The sequence below is a fragment of the Monomorium pharaonis genome, chromosome 1 (genome assembly GCF_013373865.1).
Source record: "Monomorium pharaonis isolate MP-MQ-018 chromosome 1, ASM1337386v2, whole genome shotgun sequence".
Taxonomy (NCBI): domain Eukaryota; kingdom Metazoa; phylum Arthropoda; class Insecta; order Hymenoptera; family Formicidae; genus Monomorium; species Monomorium pharaonis.
The window spans coordinates 4437098-4457597 of NC_050467.1; the positions used below are offsets into that span (position 1 = coordinate 4437098).

Sequence of the window (20500 nt, forward strand, 5' to 3'; positions counted from 1 at the left end):
ATAAACGTGGACATGGCATAGAAGAGACCTAAAAAGTCATGTACATTACCTACGGGATTCATAGATATTTGACTACATAGTTCAATGTGCACATTTTGTATAGAGGCGCTGATGGATAAAAACACCTAAAACGACGCGATGACCGCTCTCTTTAATTAACAATAATTAAAATCGAGGTTTAAAAAAATTGATGAAAGCAAAGCAGACTGAAAATTAGACTATATGTAAAAAATTATTGTCAGTCGATTAATTATTTTCTTTTCTTTTTACTTTTATTAATTTTGTAGTATTTACTTTTCTCATTGTGTTTCAGTTTTATTAATTAACAGCCCTTATCTTCAATATTCTTAAACTGATGTAGATGTTACAAGCAGATTATGTCCAGTATAAAATATTTATAAGATATTATTTTCAAAAAAGATACGTAAGATAAAGATTTCAAAGAAATTTTTTATACAGATTTTTGAATAAATGTAAAAAATCACTATTACAATATATAAAATATATTTTAGTATATTTAATGAAAGAAAAAATTAAACATTCATTCAAAAAGAAAATTGAATTAATATAGAAAATATCGATTAATCAAGAAATATCGCTGCAGTCTCGAGATACGTGCTTTATGCGGTCTCTCTGTAAAATCCTAACCTGACCCGTTTTGGTCCAACATGGTCCAACATAACCTCCAATAACTTCCTCTGGATTTTCGTCGGCACTGATAAATAACAGAATGTACTGTTAAGTGTTTTGCACGAGTGTACATATGCTTGTCACGACATGTCTGTAAAGCTCTTGCGCTGTTTCGTCAGCGAGCTTTTTATTCCGCGAGGTCAGCATGTCCGTCACGGCCATCGCTTGCGAGGGAAACCGCCGACGATCGCCCTTAGCTTGCGGCAACGTCTGGAGCGTTTCAATCGCAGCGACCCGACGTTGGATTTCAAGGTGAATATCGGCTTTCCGGTGGCCAGAGTCAATAGACGCTCGATAACGAGCATCTGGGCGAGCGAGATCGCGATGCGCAAGAACGATCCCGAGCTGGAAAGGTTGTCACGCAACAGGAAACTTCTGGTGGATCTGCAGGCGGTGAGGCAGGACTGGCTGCGATTCGACGGAGCTTCTCACATTCACAGGCTGGCGAAACACTATGGCATCTATAACGACCTGTACGGAGACGCTTATTTCATGCCGGTAGTTCCGTTGGACGTGAGCTACGAGCTGCCAGATGACAAGCTGGTGAAAGTTTACACCGGTAACGTAATCAAGCCGAGCGAAGCCTCCAGGACGCCTAATGTCACGTACGATGCGGAGGACGGGTCATTGTGGACCCTGATTATGAGCACGCCAGATGGCAATCTGACCAGTGCGGAGAACGAGTACTGTCACTGGCTTGTCAGCAATATTCCCACAAATCGTTTGAAGGACGGAGAGGAGCTGGTAGATTACCTGCAACCGATAGCGCCGTATGGCATTGGCTACTGCAGATATATCTTTGTGCTTTATAAGCAGGAGTGTCGCATTGATTTGTCAGAGTACAAAAGAACCAGGCCCTGCCTGAATCTGGAAGAGCGTAATTGGAGAACGCTGGACTTTTATAGAAAGTATCAAGATCAACTGACACCCGCTGGTTTAGCGTTCTTCCAGTCGGATTGGGAACCCTCGCTCAAGGAATTTTATCACAATATGCTGAAAACGAGAGTGCCTGTATTTCGGTACGACTTTCCCACGCCATATATAAAGAAGCAGAAATGGTTCCCCAAGAAGGAACCCTTCAATATCTATCTAGACAAATATCGCGATCCCAAAGAGATAAATAAGGAATTTCTACTGAGAAAATTGAAGAAGGTTCATCCTTTCAATGGACCAGAGCCTCCAAGGAAATTCCCATTGGCCCATGCCAACGATTATGTACCTTCCTGGTTGAAATTTGAAATGATAAAGAAGAGGCTTGGATACGGCCGCGTTAACGAGCTTGACGAATATTAGATAAACTATTAATTGGTAATTAAATACTAATGCAGTATATTGTACAATAAAAAAAAATTTGTTTTTAAATGTTATGTAATTTATTTAAATCTTGACACGATAGGCTATTCCGGTTTCAGGTGTGCCTCTAGGATCTGCCTGCTGTGGTATTTGATGTCTGTCCGCGTTGGAACACTGACGTCAATTATCTCGTGTTCGACCAACAATCCTGTGAAATCATGCTTGTATGGAAAGAGTCGTTAAGATTACCAATACTTTAGATACAAAAAAAGGAAGAAATAATTTACCAATTGGTTCCTCTTCACCGGTCCCAAATGTCAAATCGGAATTATATTGCGATACGTAGGTGTAATAGAGATCTCGGGCTTCGTCCTCTTGCTTGAGATCAAAATTGCTAATACCGAAGAGGATACTTACTTTCCGACTGATCTTCGACAACAGCCCCAAAACTGTGAAACCGGTAAATCATATCAATAAATTGTTAATTCTTATCGGTGACTTAAAGTTTTTTAAGGAACAGAGCAAGATTGTAGTCTGTATTTAAATAATTAATATAACTTTTGTTTTTACCATCAGTGTCCACTCCTTCAATCTCTGCCAGCGCATCACGTTCGTTCATATCTTCTCTACCGTTAATTATTGGTTCTTTCTTATCCCCTTTGTTCAGCTTTTTTACTACTGCTTTTCCATTATGTTTGACAATGAAACGAAGTAACATCATGTTCATATTCTGTAAAGCTGATTTTAGATTTGTGAGCAGTTTGCCATGAGCACTTATCTGTTCCTTAAGGTCCTTCTCGCGTTTCTTCTCGATTTCAATTTGTTCCAATACATCTTGCATGCCATTTATCTTATAGCTGAAATTTTTGATTTATTTTTTACTTAATGAGATGAAAAAAAGATGTATATATTTATAAAATATCAATAATTGTATTGTCTGATAAATTAATTATGCTTAAAACTTTATTATATCTTGTAGCAAAACTATTTACTGTTCTATTGCAGCTTTTGTGGAATATTTGAGACCTTCGAAAACTTGTAAAGCCTGGTTCTTTTTGCTTAATAAAACATCGCGGTTCTTTATATTGATGTCTAATCGCGCTAACAAAGCCGCCCTGTGCTCAGATTGATTTTCAAGTCTGTGATCGCAGGAAGGAAACATTTTACAATAATTGTTGATCTTGTACACAAACTGATGAATGTGAGAAAAATATATACAAAGACTAGAATTTAAAAAATAAACCTTGATAGCAGATCATGATACGAACGCACAAGTAGACCTTCTTTCACTTTAATGCAGATATCTTCCAAATGTGCTAACTGCTTTTCTAATATTTTATTGTCGGTTACATCAACGTCTCTTTTTGCGAAAATGTGAACGCTCTGTAAGTGACAAGTAAGAATACTTGAATGAATCATGTAAGTCATCAATGAGAAATAGATATTTTAAATCTTTATCTAAAAACATAAAAAACATGTAGTACATTTTTTTGGTATAAATTTTTTAATTAACTTGAATATCTATTAACAAAATTTTATTATAGATATTATCTTCACAAACATCTATTACAATTTTTGCGCAAAGAAGCTCTATGCAATTCGATCTTATCAATTACTCACCTCAACGCGCACCAAGGATTGCGCGTAAGCCCACAAGTCTTTTACTTGGTAATGTACATTACTCAACATTTGTTCTCTGATTTTCATGTTACGCCATACGACTCGGGACATACGTTTATATTTCTGTTTGATGTCATCAAGATTTTCTGCCGCCAGCTGACCCATCACCGTTACTCTTAACATTGCTTTGCATTGAGAAACCTGATCTTCTTTCAAAATATTCAATAGAGTATCGAAGAATATTGCATCCTACAGAGATTTTGAATTAGGAACGAGAACAATGTTAACCACATAAAAAATTTTTGAATTATTTGATTCCTTATGTTTTTGAGATAGAGATACTGTCCTCGGAACATGTGTGTCATTGTGTATTTAATAATGCAACAATTAAAGATTTACTTTTTTTAGAATATTCAATATTGAGCAGTATGTAGAACGTATATCTTTCGCCGTGTTATGTTTCGCAATGGATCGCTGTAATTGCGCTATCAATCGTTGCTGCTCGCAGTTTGGTAGATACTCGCTTTGCTCCTCGAGTTCGGTTGAGAGAACATTGTGCTCCAGCTTGTTATTCATCGAACGAGCAAATCTTTACTCTATGGCTCAAAGTTAGTGTAAAACATGCACACGTATCTTAATATTAAATATTAAGTACATAAGGAAAACGTTATAATATTACAATTGATACATATTTTAATGGTCTTATATAATCTTAATCTATACTTAAATACGAAGCATTTTTATGTTGCAAAAGTATCAGGTTCTACCTGTAATTCAATACCTCGCTTCAATTTTCTTTTTTTCTCGTAGTAGAGCTTGTCCAGGAGTCGACGTTTTAAATTGCAATCTTGATATATTGCCGTATAAATTTCCTACGAGACAAGATTTTCGTACTACAGAATACATGTCAGATTTTTTTTTTTAATTATTTATTTAAAGGCAATGTTAATCTGCTCTTACAGGTGGTGTCAGGCGATTGAAGGCTAAGTAAAATCTCCTGTGATCGCCCAGCAATCTAAGAACATGCTGTTTATCGTCATCTTGGAGATCATTGACAATTTCACGATGTCTCTTAACATTTATTTTTAGGGATGCAATTTTCCTCGACACTATTGATTTCAATTTCGTTGCTTGCGACAGCTGTAGCTTCTTGTCGCGTGCTAGATATATTAGAACAATCAGATATTTAAAATCTATATTCGTTTTTTCAAAGAGAGCTCTATCTCATAAATATCGAGAGAGATTCTTACGCATTATTCTATCTTATCTAAAAAAAAACTCCGTTTTAGCTTGATATAGAAACAGTAATGTTATAAATATAGCTTCTGTAAAAACGATTCTCTGATATTGCACACATATAATCTATTTTAAACATAAAATATGGCTATAATTCTATAATATTGATTCTAAACCTCGTTTTAAATATTTATTCCACTATTTAATTAAATTTAAAATGTAAAGTAAAATAAAGAGAATATATTTATATTCCGATTTAAATAGAGGATAAATAATGGATAATTTGAAACAATACTTAACCATCCAACTTTAAAATTCCACGATATCGACTTATTTTGTCCCTGATAACCCATGTTTCTACTTGTATTTCTTTAGGAGTTTTCGCACGACCCATTTCCCCGTTTCTTGATCTTTGACGGATTGCGGCATCGAGTATTAAACGTCACATCACACGCAAGCGAGGAAATTGTCATTATCCGATTAATTGCGCGCTGCATTCCAGTTATTGTGGCAACGAGAGCGGTAACTATGTCAATCAGCCATTAACACTTTAATACTCTTTAACATCTACCCGGTAGTGGTAGGGAATGGTATCAACGCGTTTTAACATTAAAAAATAAGTGGAAATGGTCGTTAGAAAATATTTATTAAGAGCATATTAAGAAAAAGGGAATTGTTTTATTAAAATCGTTGTATGTATCTGGAAGAGAATTGTGAACAAAATATTGGTCATTCCGTGATCTATATTAAACGCAAAAATGCTTCTTCCAGGGTGATCTACTGATTATTTGTCGATTTGATATATCGTAACTGTAATTCTATTTATCGCTTGATAATTTTAACTTCACATAACGTGTCTACCCTTCGAAACAAAGTGAGTGCCTAACGCGAGTTTTTACATTTCTTTTAACATTGTTGCACGTTTGCTACCCGTATAATGAATATCGAATGTCCTTTGTTATGTAAGATAAAATAGCACGACAATCCGTGAGCGGTTCTCGGGAGTACTCGATGATCTATTTTCGTTCTCACACCTCTTTGTAAGATCGACAAGGTGGTGGTGGTGCGCTCCAAATGCCGTTTTCTCGACACGATGGCTTTTTCACCGGTTCTAGAGGAGTCACGTAGCCAGGCGAGCACGTTACCTGTTTCATAAATTTTTAAATTGCGTTTCCATATGTAATGTAATTTTGAAAACTTGATTTAATCAAGTGAATACAATCATGTTATTAAGAGCCGACATAGATTGGTTATATATATATACTAATCAAATTTATTATTTAAAAAAAGCGTAGTTGTTTCGATTCTTGATTGAGTTTTACTTCTATGTTTATGTTTTTTGAATAATAAACTTAATTAACATGTCCAACTTGCGTCGATTTTTAATGATATGATTGTATTCACTTGATTAATATTCTTTGGAGCTTTAATTCATTGTATATTTCGATTTAATCCTTATTTTAATTTCGTTACTACGTATGCGTAACGTGATTAATAAAAATCTATTCACCTGTATGTTGTCTCCCGGTTTGTACCAAAATTTGAGAGGCGCTATTCGACCGTGAGGAGGATCGCCTGGATAAGGGCATCTTACCTTACCTTGAATATATTATCATATAATATTAATTTATCGTTTGAAAATCTTAAAAATTTTAAAAAGAATTATACAGAAAAATCGATACTTTGTAATTTCATGAAAAAATAATAGTATTTAAAAAATTAATGGAATATCTCTATTGCTTTTTCATGAAATTACAGAATGAAATGACGCGATCCTTTCACGCTAATTAATTGTTAGTTGCACTTAAAGTAAATATAAAATTTAATTATACGGATACTTACATACGGGCGGATCGTGAGACCAAGTGCCGTTCTCTGTGCAAATGGTAGTTGCTTCTCCTATCAATTGGTGACCCGGTTGACAGGCGAATCTCACTAAGGCGCCGACTTTGTACATTCGTCCATGATTCTGCTTCTTGTTAGAATATCGTGGTTGCTCGACGATGCGCCCACTTCGTGGCGTTTCCGGTACAGGACAAGTGATCTCTGCGAACATTAATCTCTGTATAACATTATTTCTGCTAAAATTATAATTGATTTCAGAAAAAATCATTTCTAAAAATTATACTTCTATAGTTAAAAAACTGAATCTAAAGAGAATTTTAATTGAGCATTAATAAATTTAAATATCTCAAAAAGTTCTATGAAAAACTGTAAGTCTGCAACATTTAAATTATTCAATGGTTTACTTAAATTCTTTTTATTAAATTATTTGAAGAATTTTTTTAAAGTAAAATTGTTCAAATAGCTGTTTTACTTTGACAACTCGGCATAGATCCATTCCACTTTCCATCCCCTTCGCACGTCATATGTTGCGAGCCCGAAAGCTTGTATCCCCACATGCAGGTGAAGACAGCTGTCTCGTTATAAGTGTTATTGTGCTCATTCAATTCTAATAGCGCATTATCCCGGATATTTATCTCTGGACATTTAATCTTCTCGCAACGCGGCACCTCCGTCGACCATTTGCCTGCAAGGGCACACAAGCTTCTTAATATTAATTTTATTTTTTTCTAATTATTCTTATCTCTCTCTCTTTCTCCGAAAGAAAAGTTGTTTCGTACCATTGTATTGGCACGTGATAGTGGGAGCACCTTCTAATCTGTATCCTACTGGACACTCGAAAACGGCACTGTGACCCATTCGACTGCCTTCAATACGACTTATTAACGGTGGTTCCGGGACGTCCAGCACCGTGCATTGAACATCTGCAAAAGTTAATTAAAGTCATATAATAATTTAGAAATTACACCATACAAAATATTTTATATTTATGTTATTGATCCTTAAAATTTTTGTATTAAATTTTTAATGTTAATTTATACAAATGTTAATTCAAGATTGTGTTATTTAAATATTTTACATTAAATTAATATTTAATTATTTTTAATGTTAAAATAACACAACTTTGATAAACAAATATCTACATAAAAATAAATTTAAACGTAATTAAAAAATGTTAATTTTTTAAAAATTAATTACACGTGTTAATATGTGTCATATGTTATATATGTTAATTTTAATGAAGAAATATTTTTCTACAGCTTATCTCCAAATTTTATAAAAATGTAAAAAAAACATTTATTGCGTGTGTTAATTTTTTACATAATACTTATGTTATTTTCTAACATATTTATTGTATTAAATGAGTAAAAATTTAAGTGAACCGTTTGAGATATGCGATAGATGTTTAATACAAATTTTTCTACTGTATTGCTGCTACTGAATGCGATCAATATTGATACAATAAGTCTAAAAATAATACATTTATTAATATTATCAATATTTCTTAATATATCATTCTACAAAATATTCAATTTTAGGTCATACCTCTGACACGGACTCGTATTGAGTTGTTTAATCCCTTCGGTGTGGTACACGTATATACTCCGGAATCCTGGAGTTTAGCATAGTATATCGACAGGCGATACTTCCAATCTCTTTCCCGTGCTGCAATCGCCCATCCTATACAGAAAAAAAACATTACTATCAGTTAAAAATGATATATTTTATTTAACAATTAAAAATGAGAAATTAAACTCTTTCTTATATACATAATTTAATCTTCTTTAAAGAATTTGATAGTCTTAAATTTCAATAAAAAGTTATATTTTTATTTCAATGTTATAAATCAACTGAAGGGTATAATATATGATTATTTTAATAATAATAATAATAATAAACATTAATTCTTAGTTTGAAGATATTTGCTATTCAATATTTTTTCTTTTAACTTATGAAAATTATTATTAAATAATGAGAAAGTATTTTTTTTCATAAAGCTATACAAAATTGTTTCATGTAAACCACTTACTATAATCTTACTTCAGTATATTTAACATTTTGAAGATAAAGACATTCGTTCTTTAAAACAACAAAAAATTCTTCTGTGTAAGACACAAGTAAATAAAATATAAATTATTTGAGAACAAACGTTTGAATTTTTTATTAGCTGAGAAAAATCTGATTGTTATTTCTGTTTTACAACCGATGATATGAAAATTCAAGGTTTCACTTTTCAGATTTGCTTCAATAATGTCATTTTCTCACCTGTCAGATATCGGCGGAATGTTGAGGTCCATGTCCATTCGGGATTACCCAACTTTCTGGCGAAGAGACACTCTAAATGCAGGATACTTCCTGGATAAACGGCGAGTGCACCGGTTGGTTCTACTACAGCTGAACCAGCGGGTAGACCGAAAACGATGGTCGGCGGTACATCTTCTATTCATCCTCGGACAATGAGGATCGAAATTAGAAATGGATTTGTCGACAGCGTCTCGTACAACGCCAAACATTTTGTTACATCACAGAAAACATCAAAAATCTATGATATCTTAATATTCTTTTTAAACAGTCATTACTTTCTACATGATTGGACTAAAATAAATTCTAATAATAGACTAATGAAAAATATTTAATAAAATTTTAATGAAATTTTAATGAACATGAAATTTTAATTATATTTTACTGAAAAGATTTTTTTTTTATTTAATGAAAAACGTAGACGATATTTTAATGATAAGTTAATGAAAATGTAATGAAATTTTAATGAAAAATTATTAATACTATAATATTTAATGAAAAAGGAAATTTTATTGAAAATAATAAATTTTTTTTGAAATCGTAAAATTAAAAAGACTTTGTAATAAGAAATTAATGTTATTTTATTGAAATTATAATTAAAAATAAAATAAAATAAAAAAGTACAGATCACATAATGAGAAATTAATGAAATTCTATTGAAACAAATAAATTTTTGATAAAATATTGATGAAAACACTCTAAAATATTCCAAAACGAACATAAAATTTAACAAAGTGTTATCAAATTAAATTGAAATTTATCCAAATTTTAAAATAAAATTTTATTAAAATTTTTCATCTATGATTTTGTATTGTTTTCTAGATGTTTTTATTGCTTTTTAATATATTGCGTTGTATAGGTATCAAATACGATTATGTAAGACATCGTCATGAGACGCTATACCAGTGTAATTGGAGATCGCCGTGGTAGGCACGCAATAAGGTGTCTTTCCATCCCATGCTCCATTACGGCAGTGCAGTAAAGAATCGCCGATGAATTTGTATTTACCTACAAGCAGTGGAAAAATTAGAAGAGGATACCGGGATTTAAACTCAGGATTCTTCTGTCCGATAGATAATTCTTTCACTGCTATTTCATGACTGATCCATGACTTTTGTAATTTTATTTCACTCTTTTAATCAATCTCTAATCGACCTTACAGCTCTAAGTATTTTATAACTCTCTTAGCCAGCTTGACAATACATTCGTCTTCAAATATATAATGGCTTGTTTTGAGTTCATTTCAACAGGTTTCTCCGGCCAAACACTTTCTTTTAAATATTATCAGATGCACACATCATACTCTTAAAAAATCTTCGCCCTTCTGGGCCTCTTATCTCACTTCTAAAGTTGTAAGCTAATTTGTTTTATATCATCAGAATGAAAAGAATCCTAAGTTTAACTCTCAGGGTAATTTTAATTTTTTGTTTTAATTTTTGCGTTGTTTACATACCTATCTCTCGACATCTCACCATGAGTCGTTCGTTGTTAGGCACACCAATTGTGTCTACCTGTAACATTTGTTTTCTAAAATATTTGTATGTTGTAAAAGTATTATAAAATTAGAAATAGAGTAAGGAAACTTTCGAATTTCTAATTTACATCTTTCAGTCATATTTTCTTTGTATTTCACCCCAATATTTCTGCTAAATTATAACATGTAGCTATTAGTCTTTAATAATGAGCTTAAAATATTTAATTTTATATTATAAAAATGTAGATATATCTTTATTGATTATTTATTCGACGACTAAGTAATTTGAAAAAAAAATACAATTAATTAGTGATAATTAAAACTGTATTAAACGTATGAAATCAGATGAAGATTTTTACAATGCGAAACTTGTTCATATAAGTTGATTTTGCGTTACATTTTCAGATTTACGCTTTCTTTCTATTGACACATTTACCAGATTTTGATATTAACAAATTCCGCTGGTAATAAGTAATACACCATAAAAGCGATATACTCACAGATATAGTGATGTGTTTATAGGTGACGATAAGAAAAGGATGAAGGCCCTTCAGTAAGCAAATGCCTTCCAGCCCTGAACTCTCGGTGTCTGCAAATACATACAAGCGCTTAGGGAATTCGAAACTGTATCTTTCAGTTCGCGCACGCTCGCTCACACCCTCGCAACAGCGTCCGAAGATCGATCACTTATTTTATAGCAGCTTGCGCGATGAACGCCGAAATAGAGATCGATCTGCGACTCGATCGCATGGCACGCACAACGGTTGCGCTATCAACGTATCTACGAACAGTCGGGCCATGATGCGAGGGGGTTGCACGTGCTTTCCCTTGAACATTGTCCAAGGGTAACTCAATGAACAGAAAATTGAGAATCCTCTACATTATTAATAATAAACTAGAATTACTGAAAACGTTAAAAATTCGAATTTATAAAGAGATAATTAATATATAATTCTTGAAATTAAAAAAATGATTCTTAAAATCTTTGTATTCTCTTTTGCACAGGTCGAGAGATACGTCTTTTCTTTGACACGCGTTGCATTTCAAATACTAAAGCATAATATGATAGATATACGATTAATTTTTCCTCAAAAGAAAACACATCTTTTATTTTTATAGATTATTACATAGAAATGTAATCTTTAAAATGTTTTGATACAATTATTAATTAATACTTTGCTCCTCTGAACAATTGAAAAATATGACAAATTCGATCCTCCATATCTTACGTTTAGTCTTTTATTATGGAAGATCAAATTTGTAATATTTTTCTAATGTTTAGGTTTAGAGGGGTAAAAACATCAACAAATAGCATAAAATACAATAACATAAAATACATCGATGTTATGTTATTAATTAGTATTTACTGATTGTATCAAGACATCTTGAGAAAGTATATTTTTATATAAAAATGTATATAAATATGTTCTTTTTTTTTTAAGACAAATATTAATCTTATTTACATTCCCTGATAAAAATTTTTCTCTGAAGTTTTTAATATAATTTTTCACAGAATTTTTTAATTTTTAATTTTTTTCAAAATTTTTAAAAGTTCTAATTTGTATAAAAACTGAGAAAAAATTTTACCAAAGTCCTTGTAATTTATTCAAGAATATTCCTCATCAATTTTGACGTTCCTTAAAAGTGAATTTTGGTTGCGGGACCCAGGCATTGAAGTATCTTAAATAAGGTCAGTATACACGCACCTATACACTCGATGTTTAGCGTGAGGAGAAGCAACGTCGTCGCTATCGCGACCACACGTGCACACGTCCTTCCCAAACGGTCGTCGCACGGCATGCTGCTGGTGTCCTGGCAGATCGCAGCCACACAGGACCATGATTAACGACAACGAGGGACGCTAATGCAGCGTGGTAGCGAGGCGGACGCGTGATTGCGCGTCGCCGATCGGCCCCGGCTGCCGTCTCGCGATCTCGCTCATTATCTCGACGCAGAACAGAATGTATTTTCGATCTCGTCTCACGACAAGCGACAATTATCACACCCCGTAATCGGATGCAGGAGCGTGCGGCGATACGCTAGCAACAACGTCGATACTAAACATCCATAATCGGCGGGGGTGGCCCCGAGACTTGCTGTTCCGAGGGATGCGCATGCGGCCACCCCGGTTATTTCTCCCCCGGTCTTTCTCTCTCGCTCTTGTCTCATCGCGCCACTGCTTTCAGAACTCCATTTGGTCCATGTGCCAGATCTGTAATTCTGGCCATGAATATACTGGGTGATAACGTTTGCCGGATCCGTAAAGCTTATGACATAAATGGGAATTGTCAAGTGGCCAATGTGTGGAGCAGATTCCAATAGTATCGTTTAGTATTATACTATTATGTATTCAAAATAACAAAAGCAAAATTTGATATTTAATTACATTAAAAATTTGGAGACTGTCTCGTCGAATTAGGTGTGAATAATAATGTATAAAAAGATTTATTATGAAATTTTAACAAGAGATTCTTTGAGCTTATTCCAATGTATTATTATACTCATTTTTAAATTTAATTAAAAATCGTAAAAATCAAACTCGTCAAATTAAACCATTAAATTATGTATACATCAAGAAATCTATTATTAAAATATTAAATTTTAACAAGAAATTTCTTGAGCGTATTCCAATGTTATATCATTTAGCATTGTTGCTGTTTAAAATTATACGCAAGCATTATATAGCGTTTGATGCATTAAAAATTACAATCTTTGGATTATCATTATCAAATTATTATAGATATGAATATGTACAAACAAGAGTTTCAAAGTTAAATTTTGTCGAAAGATTCTTTCAAATTCGTCGCCATTTACAAATATAAAAAACCCAAGAGATAAAATGAGGCACCCTATAGAGGAATCCTATATAGAGGTGTTATTGCGAGAGGAGATCTTTGAATCACTTTGTTCCCGTTTTAAGCATCTGTGACCTATCTTTTTGTTTCTTTTTGGAAGGTTAATGCAGCAGTACATGAGGATGAAAAATGAAGAGATGCTCGGATACTATTCGAGTGTTTTACGTGTGAAAAATGAATGCAAAATACGAATGCAAGCTCAAAGTATACGGTCAAAATTTTGTGAGTTAGAAAGGATGAATGTAGGCTAAGATAATATTAAATAGTAAATGTAATATTAGCGTGTTAATATATATTTTCTCTAAATAAAAATATATATATGTATATATATATTTTTTTCTTTTATATTTATTAATATAATTTATGTTTAATCTTATCTTTTATTAATTATATATGTAATAACATGATCTTTTCTTATTTGTTATTTTAAATAATAAAATGGGATAAATATAGCATGAAATAGTTAATATATTAAAAGTAAACATACGATATTCGAAAATATTTATAAAAAGTTATGAATTTAACTTATTGATATTAAAGTTCACTTATGTTACATATAATATTAATAATCATGATAAAACAAATTTCTTATTTGAAAGTCCGCCATTTGCCTTTCTACTTGAAGATACTCGCAAGTGCGAAAATTAAAGCAGAGAACTTCAGACGTGTTAATTAATAATTGTGTTTCAAGACAAAAATATATTTTAAAATATGGATAATGTAAACATATAAGTCATTTCACGTCATAATTTAATTATTATTCAAATTTTTTATTTGAAAACTTGCTGTCTTTCTTATATTTGAAGACAATTGCAAACGTGAAAATTAAAGTAGATAATTTCAGACGTGCGTCTCGCGTTAATTGATAATTTTACTCCAAGGCGAGAGCACACGTATCTCAAATTATGGATGAGAAAAACATACCAAGCATGCAAGATGTCTCTCAATTAGAGCGACAATTCCGTGAAAAATTCTACGAGTTACAAAGCAACACGGTGACTTAATACTGACTGGCTATTGATTAACACTCGAAGCGTACTTAACCCTTTATGCACCTGTATCTTGTTCTGTACACGTTCATTTCTTAAATCAACGAAGCAATATTAATGAATATATACAGAATTTTAGATTACAAGATATAGGGATATTTATATTATAGAGCATACCTAATTAAGGGTACAAGACTTTGATCGAACTCCTTTTAAGTTAAATTAATTGACGATCAACAAGCAACAATATTTGTATTAGTTTTTATTAATGTAGATAGAAAAATTAATATTTGGTTAAGATTTCTCTTAAAAAGAGAAGAAAGACTAAAAGACAATGAATTACAAATTTTGTTTTCCTTCCAGTTGAATTTAATTTTTAATTAAGTTAATCAGAATTTAATCGAAGTTATTTTAAGCTATTATAATAAAATGTGAACTAATATAGAATAATAGATATAATGATATATAATATAGAATAGAGATATAGAAAAATATAGAATAATTTTTGTTTAATATGAAAAAAAAAATTCGAGTGACAAATTATAGTATTACATTACGAAATTATGTTAATTAATTATATATAATTTTAAAATGGTTTTAACAAAAATAATTCTAATTAATTTATAATGTAATTATATTAATTAAACTTTACTGTGAGTACTGAATTAATTACTGATTAAATTAATCGCTTGATGCAAAATTACCTCTATAAAAATTAAATACGCAGTTGTTTTTGAAAGTTTTTTATTTAAATCGAAAATATTCCAAATGTGTAGCTTATTCTTAATCAAGAGAACATTTTTAATTTCTTTTTTAAATCAAGAGGTCTTATAATAACAATAAGACTGTTTTTTCTTCTTTTATGAAATAAATATTTTCTGGTGGTTGACTCGATTATAAATTATATACATTTTGATGATAGGATACTCTACAGACAATGCAGAAGGAACTTCTGGCAGCTCGTCACGCTTTATACAGCAAAGAGTTGGAATTGGAAAAAGAGCGCGGTATTTCTCACGAATTAAGGATGCGTTTGAGAGCGGTCACGGAGATGGTGAACGAATCGCAGCAGCAGCAAACAAAAAATCAGGTCGAAAGCGTTCAGCTGCGAATAAAATACGACGCGATGGCAAAGCAATGCGAATCCCTGACGAGTCAGGCCGTGACCGCGAAGATACGCGAGGCCGAGTGTACATTAAAAATTCGAAGCTTAGAGGAAAAGCTGAGTCAGAAGGATGCGAGCAACAAAATAATGGAACAGGCTTTAAAGAAGCTCCAACATGATAATTTGCGCGTTATTAACACTATCGATCAGTACGTTTGACCTCCGCCTACCGTGGAGGCCTGTCAAATACTTACTATTTTCGATTAAAGCCTTCTAATTTTTATATATATACAAATTTATTTACATAAATTTTGTATATAAAAATTAAATAAAATAATCTTAATATTATCCTAAACTCTTAATTTTACATGCTTTATTTTCACAATATTAATTTTAATATTTAATTTAAACTTAATTTTATATTATACGGTATCTTTTTTATCTCCAATCTTATCGTAATTTTAATGACAGAGTCTCGAATTGATTTTCCTCCAACGATAATAATAACGTCAATAGCGAAAATTTAATCTTGTAGTTTCATAATTCATTATTGACCTTTCAGCAATATCGCGAAACTTAAAGAGGAGCATCAATATCTGCAAAAATTTTGCGAACAGATTATTAGCCTCAATCAACGCTTACAAGCAGTGGGTCTATGCACGCACGCGATACATCAAAAGGATAAAACGAGAATTAAAGATTTGGAATGTATGCTAGCTTCGATGACGATCAGGAACGCAGATTCCGCAGAAGAATCTAAAAATTACGGCACTTATGCAAAGATAGGAAAATCATCTCCACCATCCATATGAAGAACAACACAGGATAGGATTTTATCAATAAATATACTGACACATGTTATATACAGGATTAATAAAAAATGTATTATAATAATCGTTCGTATATTTAAGTATAAGTTGAACAAGTTCGGATGGTAAAAATGCAAACTTACAGGACACGTCATGACAACTAGCAAACGAAAGAAATTTGTTTTCTTTTTCTTTTCTTTTTTTAAATACAGATCCCTGTAAACGAATCTACTTCCATATGCAAAGTAAATCCGTCGGAAGATAAATTTCGCGTATTCATGCTCGTCACTCTCTCGTTTTCTTTCTTTTAGACCTAATAAAAATTCTATGACTATTCGTGATATAACAAAATTGTCTCTATAAAGTTCTTGTTCAATTCATCACAAGGCATTTTAGTTACATCAGCTCTAGTACACTTTACGTTTTTCCCATTAATTTTGTGAAAAAGCTATATTTGCTTAATAACAGTATAAAAACGATCGTGATACCTATACTGCTTAATCTTATTTATTTTTTCTTACTTTTAGTCATTGTATGTGATGTTGTACGGTGTGTGATGTATGTTTCTAAATATATTTTTTTTCATAGACATATGGTCCTCTGATAAAAAAGAAACACACACAATGTAAATCGCAATGAAATATGAATTGCAGAATTTCGTGCATAAAAAATTGTATACTTTATCTCATTGCCATAAAAATTAAGTAACATGTACTTTTACACTTAAAAGTGATTTTTCGATAAAAACAAATCAACCATTACCTTTGATAAGAAAACCAGAGGAGAAGTTAAATATATTTAAAATATCATATGTGACACGATATTTTCATCTGATTTAATAAATTACCTTATAAATTTTTAAGAGACACAATAAGATACAGATCACATTGTTAGATCCCAGTCAACTTAAATTGCCACGAAACTATCTCACCTAAGTTCATTTAATTACACTGATTAACAAGTAGAATATTTGCATAACAAACTGTAGAGCAGTTGCATCAACTAAAACAACACGCGCACACAATTCTCTCTTCTTATACAACATAAAAAGTTTTAATACTTTCTCCTCTGAGGGTTTCTTCGGCAAAAAAAAACATTCCTGCAAATAATTTCTGAGTCTTTAATATGATGCAATAACGTTTCATTGTCAAGGAATAAACCCACTATACCCGATGCTTAGGATGTGAAAAGTTCCACGGAATATTGGTTTTGTTCGACGAAATGAACATAAGTAAATAATGATAGTAAATAGATGCGCCTCCTCAAACAGTCGAAAATATTTGGGGGGTCAGAGTATAGTACAACGGGCGAGCCAACTAGGTGGCTTCCTCTGTGGTTCTGAAGCTTTCAACTGATGGCCGCCGCCTTTCGGTGGATTCGATGCCTCCTACATAAAACAAGATACAGTATTAACAAAGTATACAGCATAAAATAATCAGATGTGTTTAGTGCATGAAGTTCATCATGATCTCATGCCATTTTTTTTATTTTTGTCCATAATCAAAATGTTCAGTCTAGCAATTAAAGTAATATGTTAATAAATGTAAACGTAACACAGAGCATATTATCATTGTATTTTTGTTTGCTCAATTATTAGAAATATTTATCACAAAGTTAATTATAAATAACGTAACATAAATTCACAGATGTTAAACAAGCTTAAGAAGAGTTTTTAATTCATTGATTAATCAATCAATGAATTTAAAAAACTCTCCTTTAATGTAACGTAATGTAATGCAAAACCAACATATCTTCTGAAGCAAGACATATATTGAAACTGATATCAGAAAGATAATAAGAAATTTTAAGAAATTATTTGAGGCAACAAATGCTGCTTAAGTTAATGGAGATATTTAATTAGCACAACTGTGTTAGTAGACATTTGTTTGCATAAGTATTGTCAAAATAAATCAATGAAAAGCAACCAAAATTGGTATATGATGCATGATGTGATGGTATAAAATGTTTTGTTAGTTATTACGTTACAGACATAGAATTTGAGATGTGTAATTAACTAAAAACCAATGGTGTGTATGAAGAAAGTTACCTTCTGCCAAGATAGACCAGCACCAAACACAGAGAAACAGAGACAGGAAACAGAGAAACAGTGATTATTTCGTAGTACATAAGAATGTTTGTGTGAAAACTAGTATATGATTAAACATATATCTTTTCTAACTTATAATATATTATTATACATCTATATTAGAATAATTGTGATTCTATAGTAAATTTTTAGTTATGGCAGACTATATGTTGAAATATAAATATTGATTACAAATTAATCGAAATTTCTGGATAATCAATATCTAAATAATTTCATTAAAGAGTGTATATGATACAATTCATATTTCCTCACCAGTTTCTTTTCCATTTTTGCTTTGATATCGCGCGCCAAAGTATAAAAAGCCTCTTCCACATTGATACTAGATTTCGCGGAGGTTTCCATAAACTTAATGCCATATTCCACAGCCAGTTGTTCACCCCTCTCCTTAGTCACTTGCCTCTTGTCTGTAAGTTCACACTTATTGCCTAACAACATTTTTTCTACGTCCGCCGACGCGTTCTCCTCTATGTTACGAATCCAGTTTTTAATGTTTTCAAAACTTTTTTCATTTGTAACGTCGTACACCAACATGATTCCCATCGCGCCACGATAGTACGCTGTGGTTATGGTACGAAACCTTTCTTGTCCAGCAGTGTCCCTATAAAAAAAAAGCAGAAATATCCACTATAAATCACAGTATGATTTACTTTAATCTAAATTACACTCAATTAAGTAGCACAAACAGAGAAAGAGAGAGGAAGAACATAAAGTATATTTACCATATTTGTAGTTTGATTTTCTTTCCGTCTAACTCAATGGTACGGATCTTGAAGTCGATACCTGAAACGGTAATAATAAAACAATGAATCAGGAATCTCTGATCTAGGACACTCTCCGGGTATACGGGGTGAATCACGTTACTGTGAATGGCAACGGAACATAATGTAGTCTTTGTCCATTATCGAGTGACATATTCAGCTCGCGCGCGCAGCAGTACGTCTTTTCTCGAGAGAGAGACACACCCCGGCCGCCGATTAATAAACGCGCGCGTAAATGAGGCGGAGATCGTAGGAAGATAAAGGGAGAGGGGGAGAAGGAAGAAAGGAAGGCATGCGACAACGTGTCCAAGACAACGTACCGATAGTCGAAATGAAGGTAGTGTTAAATGCGTCCTCGGAGAATCGGAACAGCACGCAGGTCTTGCCCACGCCGGAGTCACCGATCAGCAGCAGCTTGAATAAATAATCGTATGTTTTTGCCATTGTGTCGCCGCCCACGATGATGATGGGCCACACGAGCTTCCCCGAGCGATCACTATCGCTCACACGGCCCCCGGGTGCTTCCTGGCGTTCGTAAACGGGTACCCGAACTCGCAAGACCAGCTGGTCGAGTCACTTGATCTTCCTCCTTCTCTCTGTCACTTTATCTATCTCTCTTTTTCTCTCTCACTCTCCGCTGAAGATATCTAACCACCTCGTCCGCAAGACATTTGACGAAGCGCGTTCTCCTTCCTGCACTCACTCGCTCTCTTTCCGTTTCTCTCCTTCTCTGTCTGCTCCGGGCTCTCCCGACAGGTTCTCCGACTTTTCGGACACGATGACAGCACGATGACGGTCGGTGACGCGTGGCTCCCGTTCGCGTGAAAACCCTCGCGGAAAAAGGAGGGGGGGCTCGCTCGCGTACCGCTCGTACACGCTCGCGACTCGCGACCGCGCGACCGCGAATTAACAAAGCGGATTAATCTCGCAAAACATCTGTCACAAAAAGCAGTGACAGCCCCGTCCAACGCGATTTCACCCCGGTGTAGTGGCCACCTTGGCAGCTTGGCACCGCCGAGCGCGCTTGCGCGCCGGTCGCATTTTATGCACGCGTACGCAACAGTCCGCAACACGTGTCTTCGTCGTACGCGGCGATTTTAGTCCGCGTCCGCATCAATCGCGATGAGATTACGGATACGTATGTGCTTAGCTAACTTAAAATTATCTAAACAAAAATAAGATAATTTGTATTTTAGATAAAAAATATTTTATCCAGATAATTTTAAGACAATATATCCCTGTCGAGCAAAACAATTTAGGATATAAAAAAGCAATTAATATATTTATATTTTTATTTATAAATTTTTATATTTCTTAAAAATAAACGGAATATTATATAACTCGCATTATAATGATTGGTAAAATTTGTTCTAAAAGTTTTTCGAATCGGTTAGTTTTGGAATAATTTTTACATTGCG

The 20500-nt window shown here is 33.0% G+C and overlaps 5 protein-coding genes across 8 annotated transcripts; 2 read left to right on the plus strand and 3 right to left on the minus strand.

The window, feature by feature from the left end:
• Positions 1 to 593: 593 nt before the first annotated feature.
• LOC105833441 (39S ribosomal protein L38, mitochondrial) lies at positions 594 to 2254 on the plus strand. 2 transcript variants are annotated; one of them, XM_036295346.1, is made up of 2 exons: positions 594 to 1998; positions 2087 to 2254. In XM_036295346.1, the coding sequence occupies exon 1, from the start codon at positions 778 to 780 to the stop codon at positions 1981 to 1983; it is 1206 nt and encodes a 401-aa protein (XP_036151239.1). In that variant the 5' UTR covers positions 594 to 777; the 3' UTR covers positions 1984 to 1998; positions 2087 to 2254. The 2 variants fall into 2 exon arrangements, with proteins under 2 accessions (XP_036151239.1, XP_012530639.1); XM_012675185.3 differs by having other exon boundaries at positions 601 to 1998; positions 2103 to 2254.
• LOC105833431 lies at positions 2050 to 5247 on the minus strand. Of its 2 annotated transcripts, XM_012675168.3 has the most exons (10): positions 5140 to 5247; positions 4564 to 4763; positions 4371 to 4475; positions 4003 to 4167; positions 3604 to 3852; positions 3227 to 3366; positions 2976 to 3122; positions 2554 to 2840; positions 2271 to 2432; positions 2050 to 2191 (listed from the first exon to the last, which is right to left on the minus strand). In XM_012675168.3, exons 1-10 carry the CDS (start codon positions 5231 to 5233, stop codon positions 2088 to 2090), a joined length of 1653 nt encoding a protein of 550 aa, XP_012530622.1. In that variant the 5' UTR covers positions 5234 to 5247; the 3' UTR covers positions 2050 to 2087. The 2 variants fall into 2 exon arrangements, with proteins under 2 accessions (XP_012530622.1, XP_028047882.1); XM_028192081.2 differs by lacking the exon at positions 2976 to 3122.
• Positions 5248 to 5466: 219 nt separating this feature from the next.
• LOC105833440 (locomotion-related protein Hikaru genki) lies at positions 5467 to 12496 on the minus strand. Its single transcript, XM_012675184.3, has 11 exons — positions 12166 to 12496; positions 10960 to 11048; positions 10439 to 10496; positions 9889 to 9993; positions 8950 to 9123; positions 8230 to 8364; positions 7464 to 7607; positions 7157 to 7369; positions 6682 to 6885; positions 6350 to 6438; positions 5467 to 5984 (listed from the first exon to the last, which is right to left on the minus strand). Exons 1-11 carry the CDS (start codon positions 12257 to 12259, stop codon positions 5868 to 5870), a joined length of 1422 nt encoding a protein of 473 aa, XP_012530638.1. The 5' UTR covers positions 12260 to 12496; the 3' UTR covers positions 5467 to 5867.
• Positions 12497 to 12662: 166 nt separating this feature from the next.
• Positions 12663 to 17290, plus strand: LOC105833439. Its single transcript, XM_012675183.3, has 3 exons — positions 12663 to 14309; positions 15226 to 15617; positions 15971 to 17290. Exons 1-3 carry the CDS (start codon positions 14220 to 14222, stop codon positions 16218 to 16220), a joined length of 732 nt encoding a protein of 243 aa, XP_012530637.1. The 5' UTR covers positions 12663 to 14219; the 3' UTR covers positions 16221 to 17290.
• Positions 16294 to 20038, minus strand: LOC105833438 (ras-related protein Rab-8A). 2 transcript variants are annotated; one of them, XM_012675181.3, is made up of 5 exons: positions 19403 to 20033; positions 19044 to 19104; positions 18577 to 18922; positions 18265 to 18267; positions 16294 to 17604 (listed from the first exon to the last, which is right to left on the minus strand). In XM_012675181.3, the coding sequence occupies exons 1-5, from the start codon at positions 19524 to 19526 to the stop codon at positions 17506 to 17508; spliced, it is 633 nt and encodes a 210-aa protein (XP_012530635.1). In that variant the 5' UTR covers positions 19527 to 20033; the 3' UTR covers positions 16294 to 17505. The 2 variants fall into 2 exon arrangements, with proteins under 2 accessions (XP_012530635.1, XP_012530636.1); XM_012675182.3 differs by lacking the exon at positions 18265 to 18267 and having other exon boundaries at positions 19403 to 20038.
• Between the last annotated feature and the right edge of the window lie 462 nt (positions 20039 to 20500).

What these genes read in the sequence shown, in the direction of transcription:
- LOC105833441 (XM_036295346.1), top strand. Translation starts at nt 778, where the DNA reads ATGTCTGTAAAGCTCTTGCGCTGTTTCGTCAGCGAGCTTTTTATTCCG.
- LOC105833431 (XM_012675168.3), bottom strand. Translation starts at nt 5,233, where the DNA reads ATGGGTCGTGCGAAAACTCCTAAAGAAATACAAGTAGAAACATGGGTT. An exon ending in AGCGAGGTATTGAATTACAG is followed by an intron (nt 4,168 to 4,370) that starts GTAGAACCTGAT and finishes ATGAATAACAAG; the next exon opens with CTGGAGCACAATGTTCTCTC. An exon ending in CGGTGAAGAGGAACCAATTG is followed by an intron (nt 2,192 to 2,270) that starts GTAAATTATTTC and finishes ATGATTTCACAG; the next exon opens with GATTGTTGGTCGAACACGAG.
- LOC105833440 (XM_012675184.3), bottom strand. Translation starts at nt 12,259, where the DNA reads ATGCCGTGCGACGACCGTTTGGGAAGGACGTGTGCACGTGTGGTCGCG. An exon ending in GCTAAACATCGAGTGTATAG is followed by an intron (nt 11,049 to 12,165) that starts GTGCGTGTATAC and finishes ATGTATTTGCAG; the next exon opens with ACACCGAGAGTTCAGGGCTG. An exon ending in GTCTCACGATCCGCCCGTAT is followed by an intron (nt 6,439 to 6,681) that starts GTAAGTATCCGT and finishes AATATATTCAAG; the next exon opens with GTAAGGTAAGATGCCCTTAT.
- LOC105833439 (XM_012675183.3), top strand. Translation starts at nt 14,220, where the DNA reads ATGGATGAGAAAAACATACCAAGCATGCAAGATGTCTCTCAATTAGAG. An exon ending in ACGAGTTACAAAGCAACACG is followed by an intron (nt 14,310 to 15,225) that starts GTGACTTAATAC and finishes TTTTGATGATAG; the next exon opens with GATACTCTACAGACAATGCA. An exon ending in GTTATTAACACTATCGATCA is followed by an intron (nt 15,618 to 15,970) that starts GTACGTTTGACC and finishes TTGACCTTTCAG; the next exon opens with CAATATCGCGAAACTTAAAG.
- LOC105833438 (XM_012675181.3), bottom strand. Translation starts at nt 19,526, where the DNA reads ATGGCAAAAACATACGATTATTTATTCAAGCTGCTGCTGATCGGTGAC. An exon ending in TACCTTCATTTCGACTATCG is followed by an intron (nt 19,105 to 19,402) that starts GTACGTTGTCTT and finishes TTACCGTTTCAG; the next exon opens with GTATCGACTTCAAGATCCGT. An exon ending in AAAATCAAACTACAAATATG is followed by an intron (nt 18,923 to 19,043) that starts GTAAATATACTT and finishes TTTTTTTTATAG; the next exon opens with GGACACTGCTGGACAAGAAA.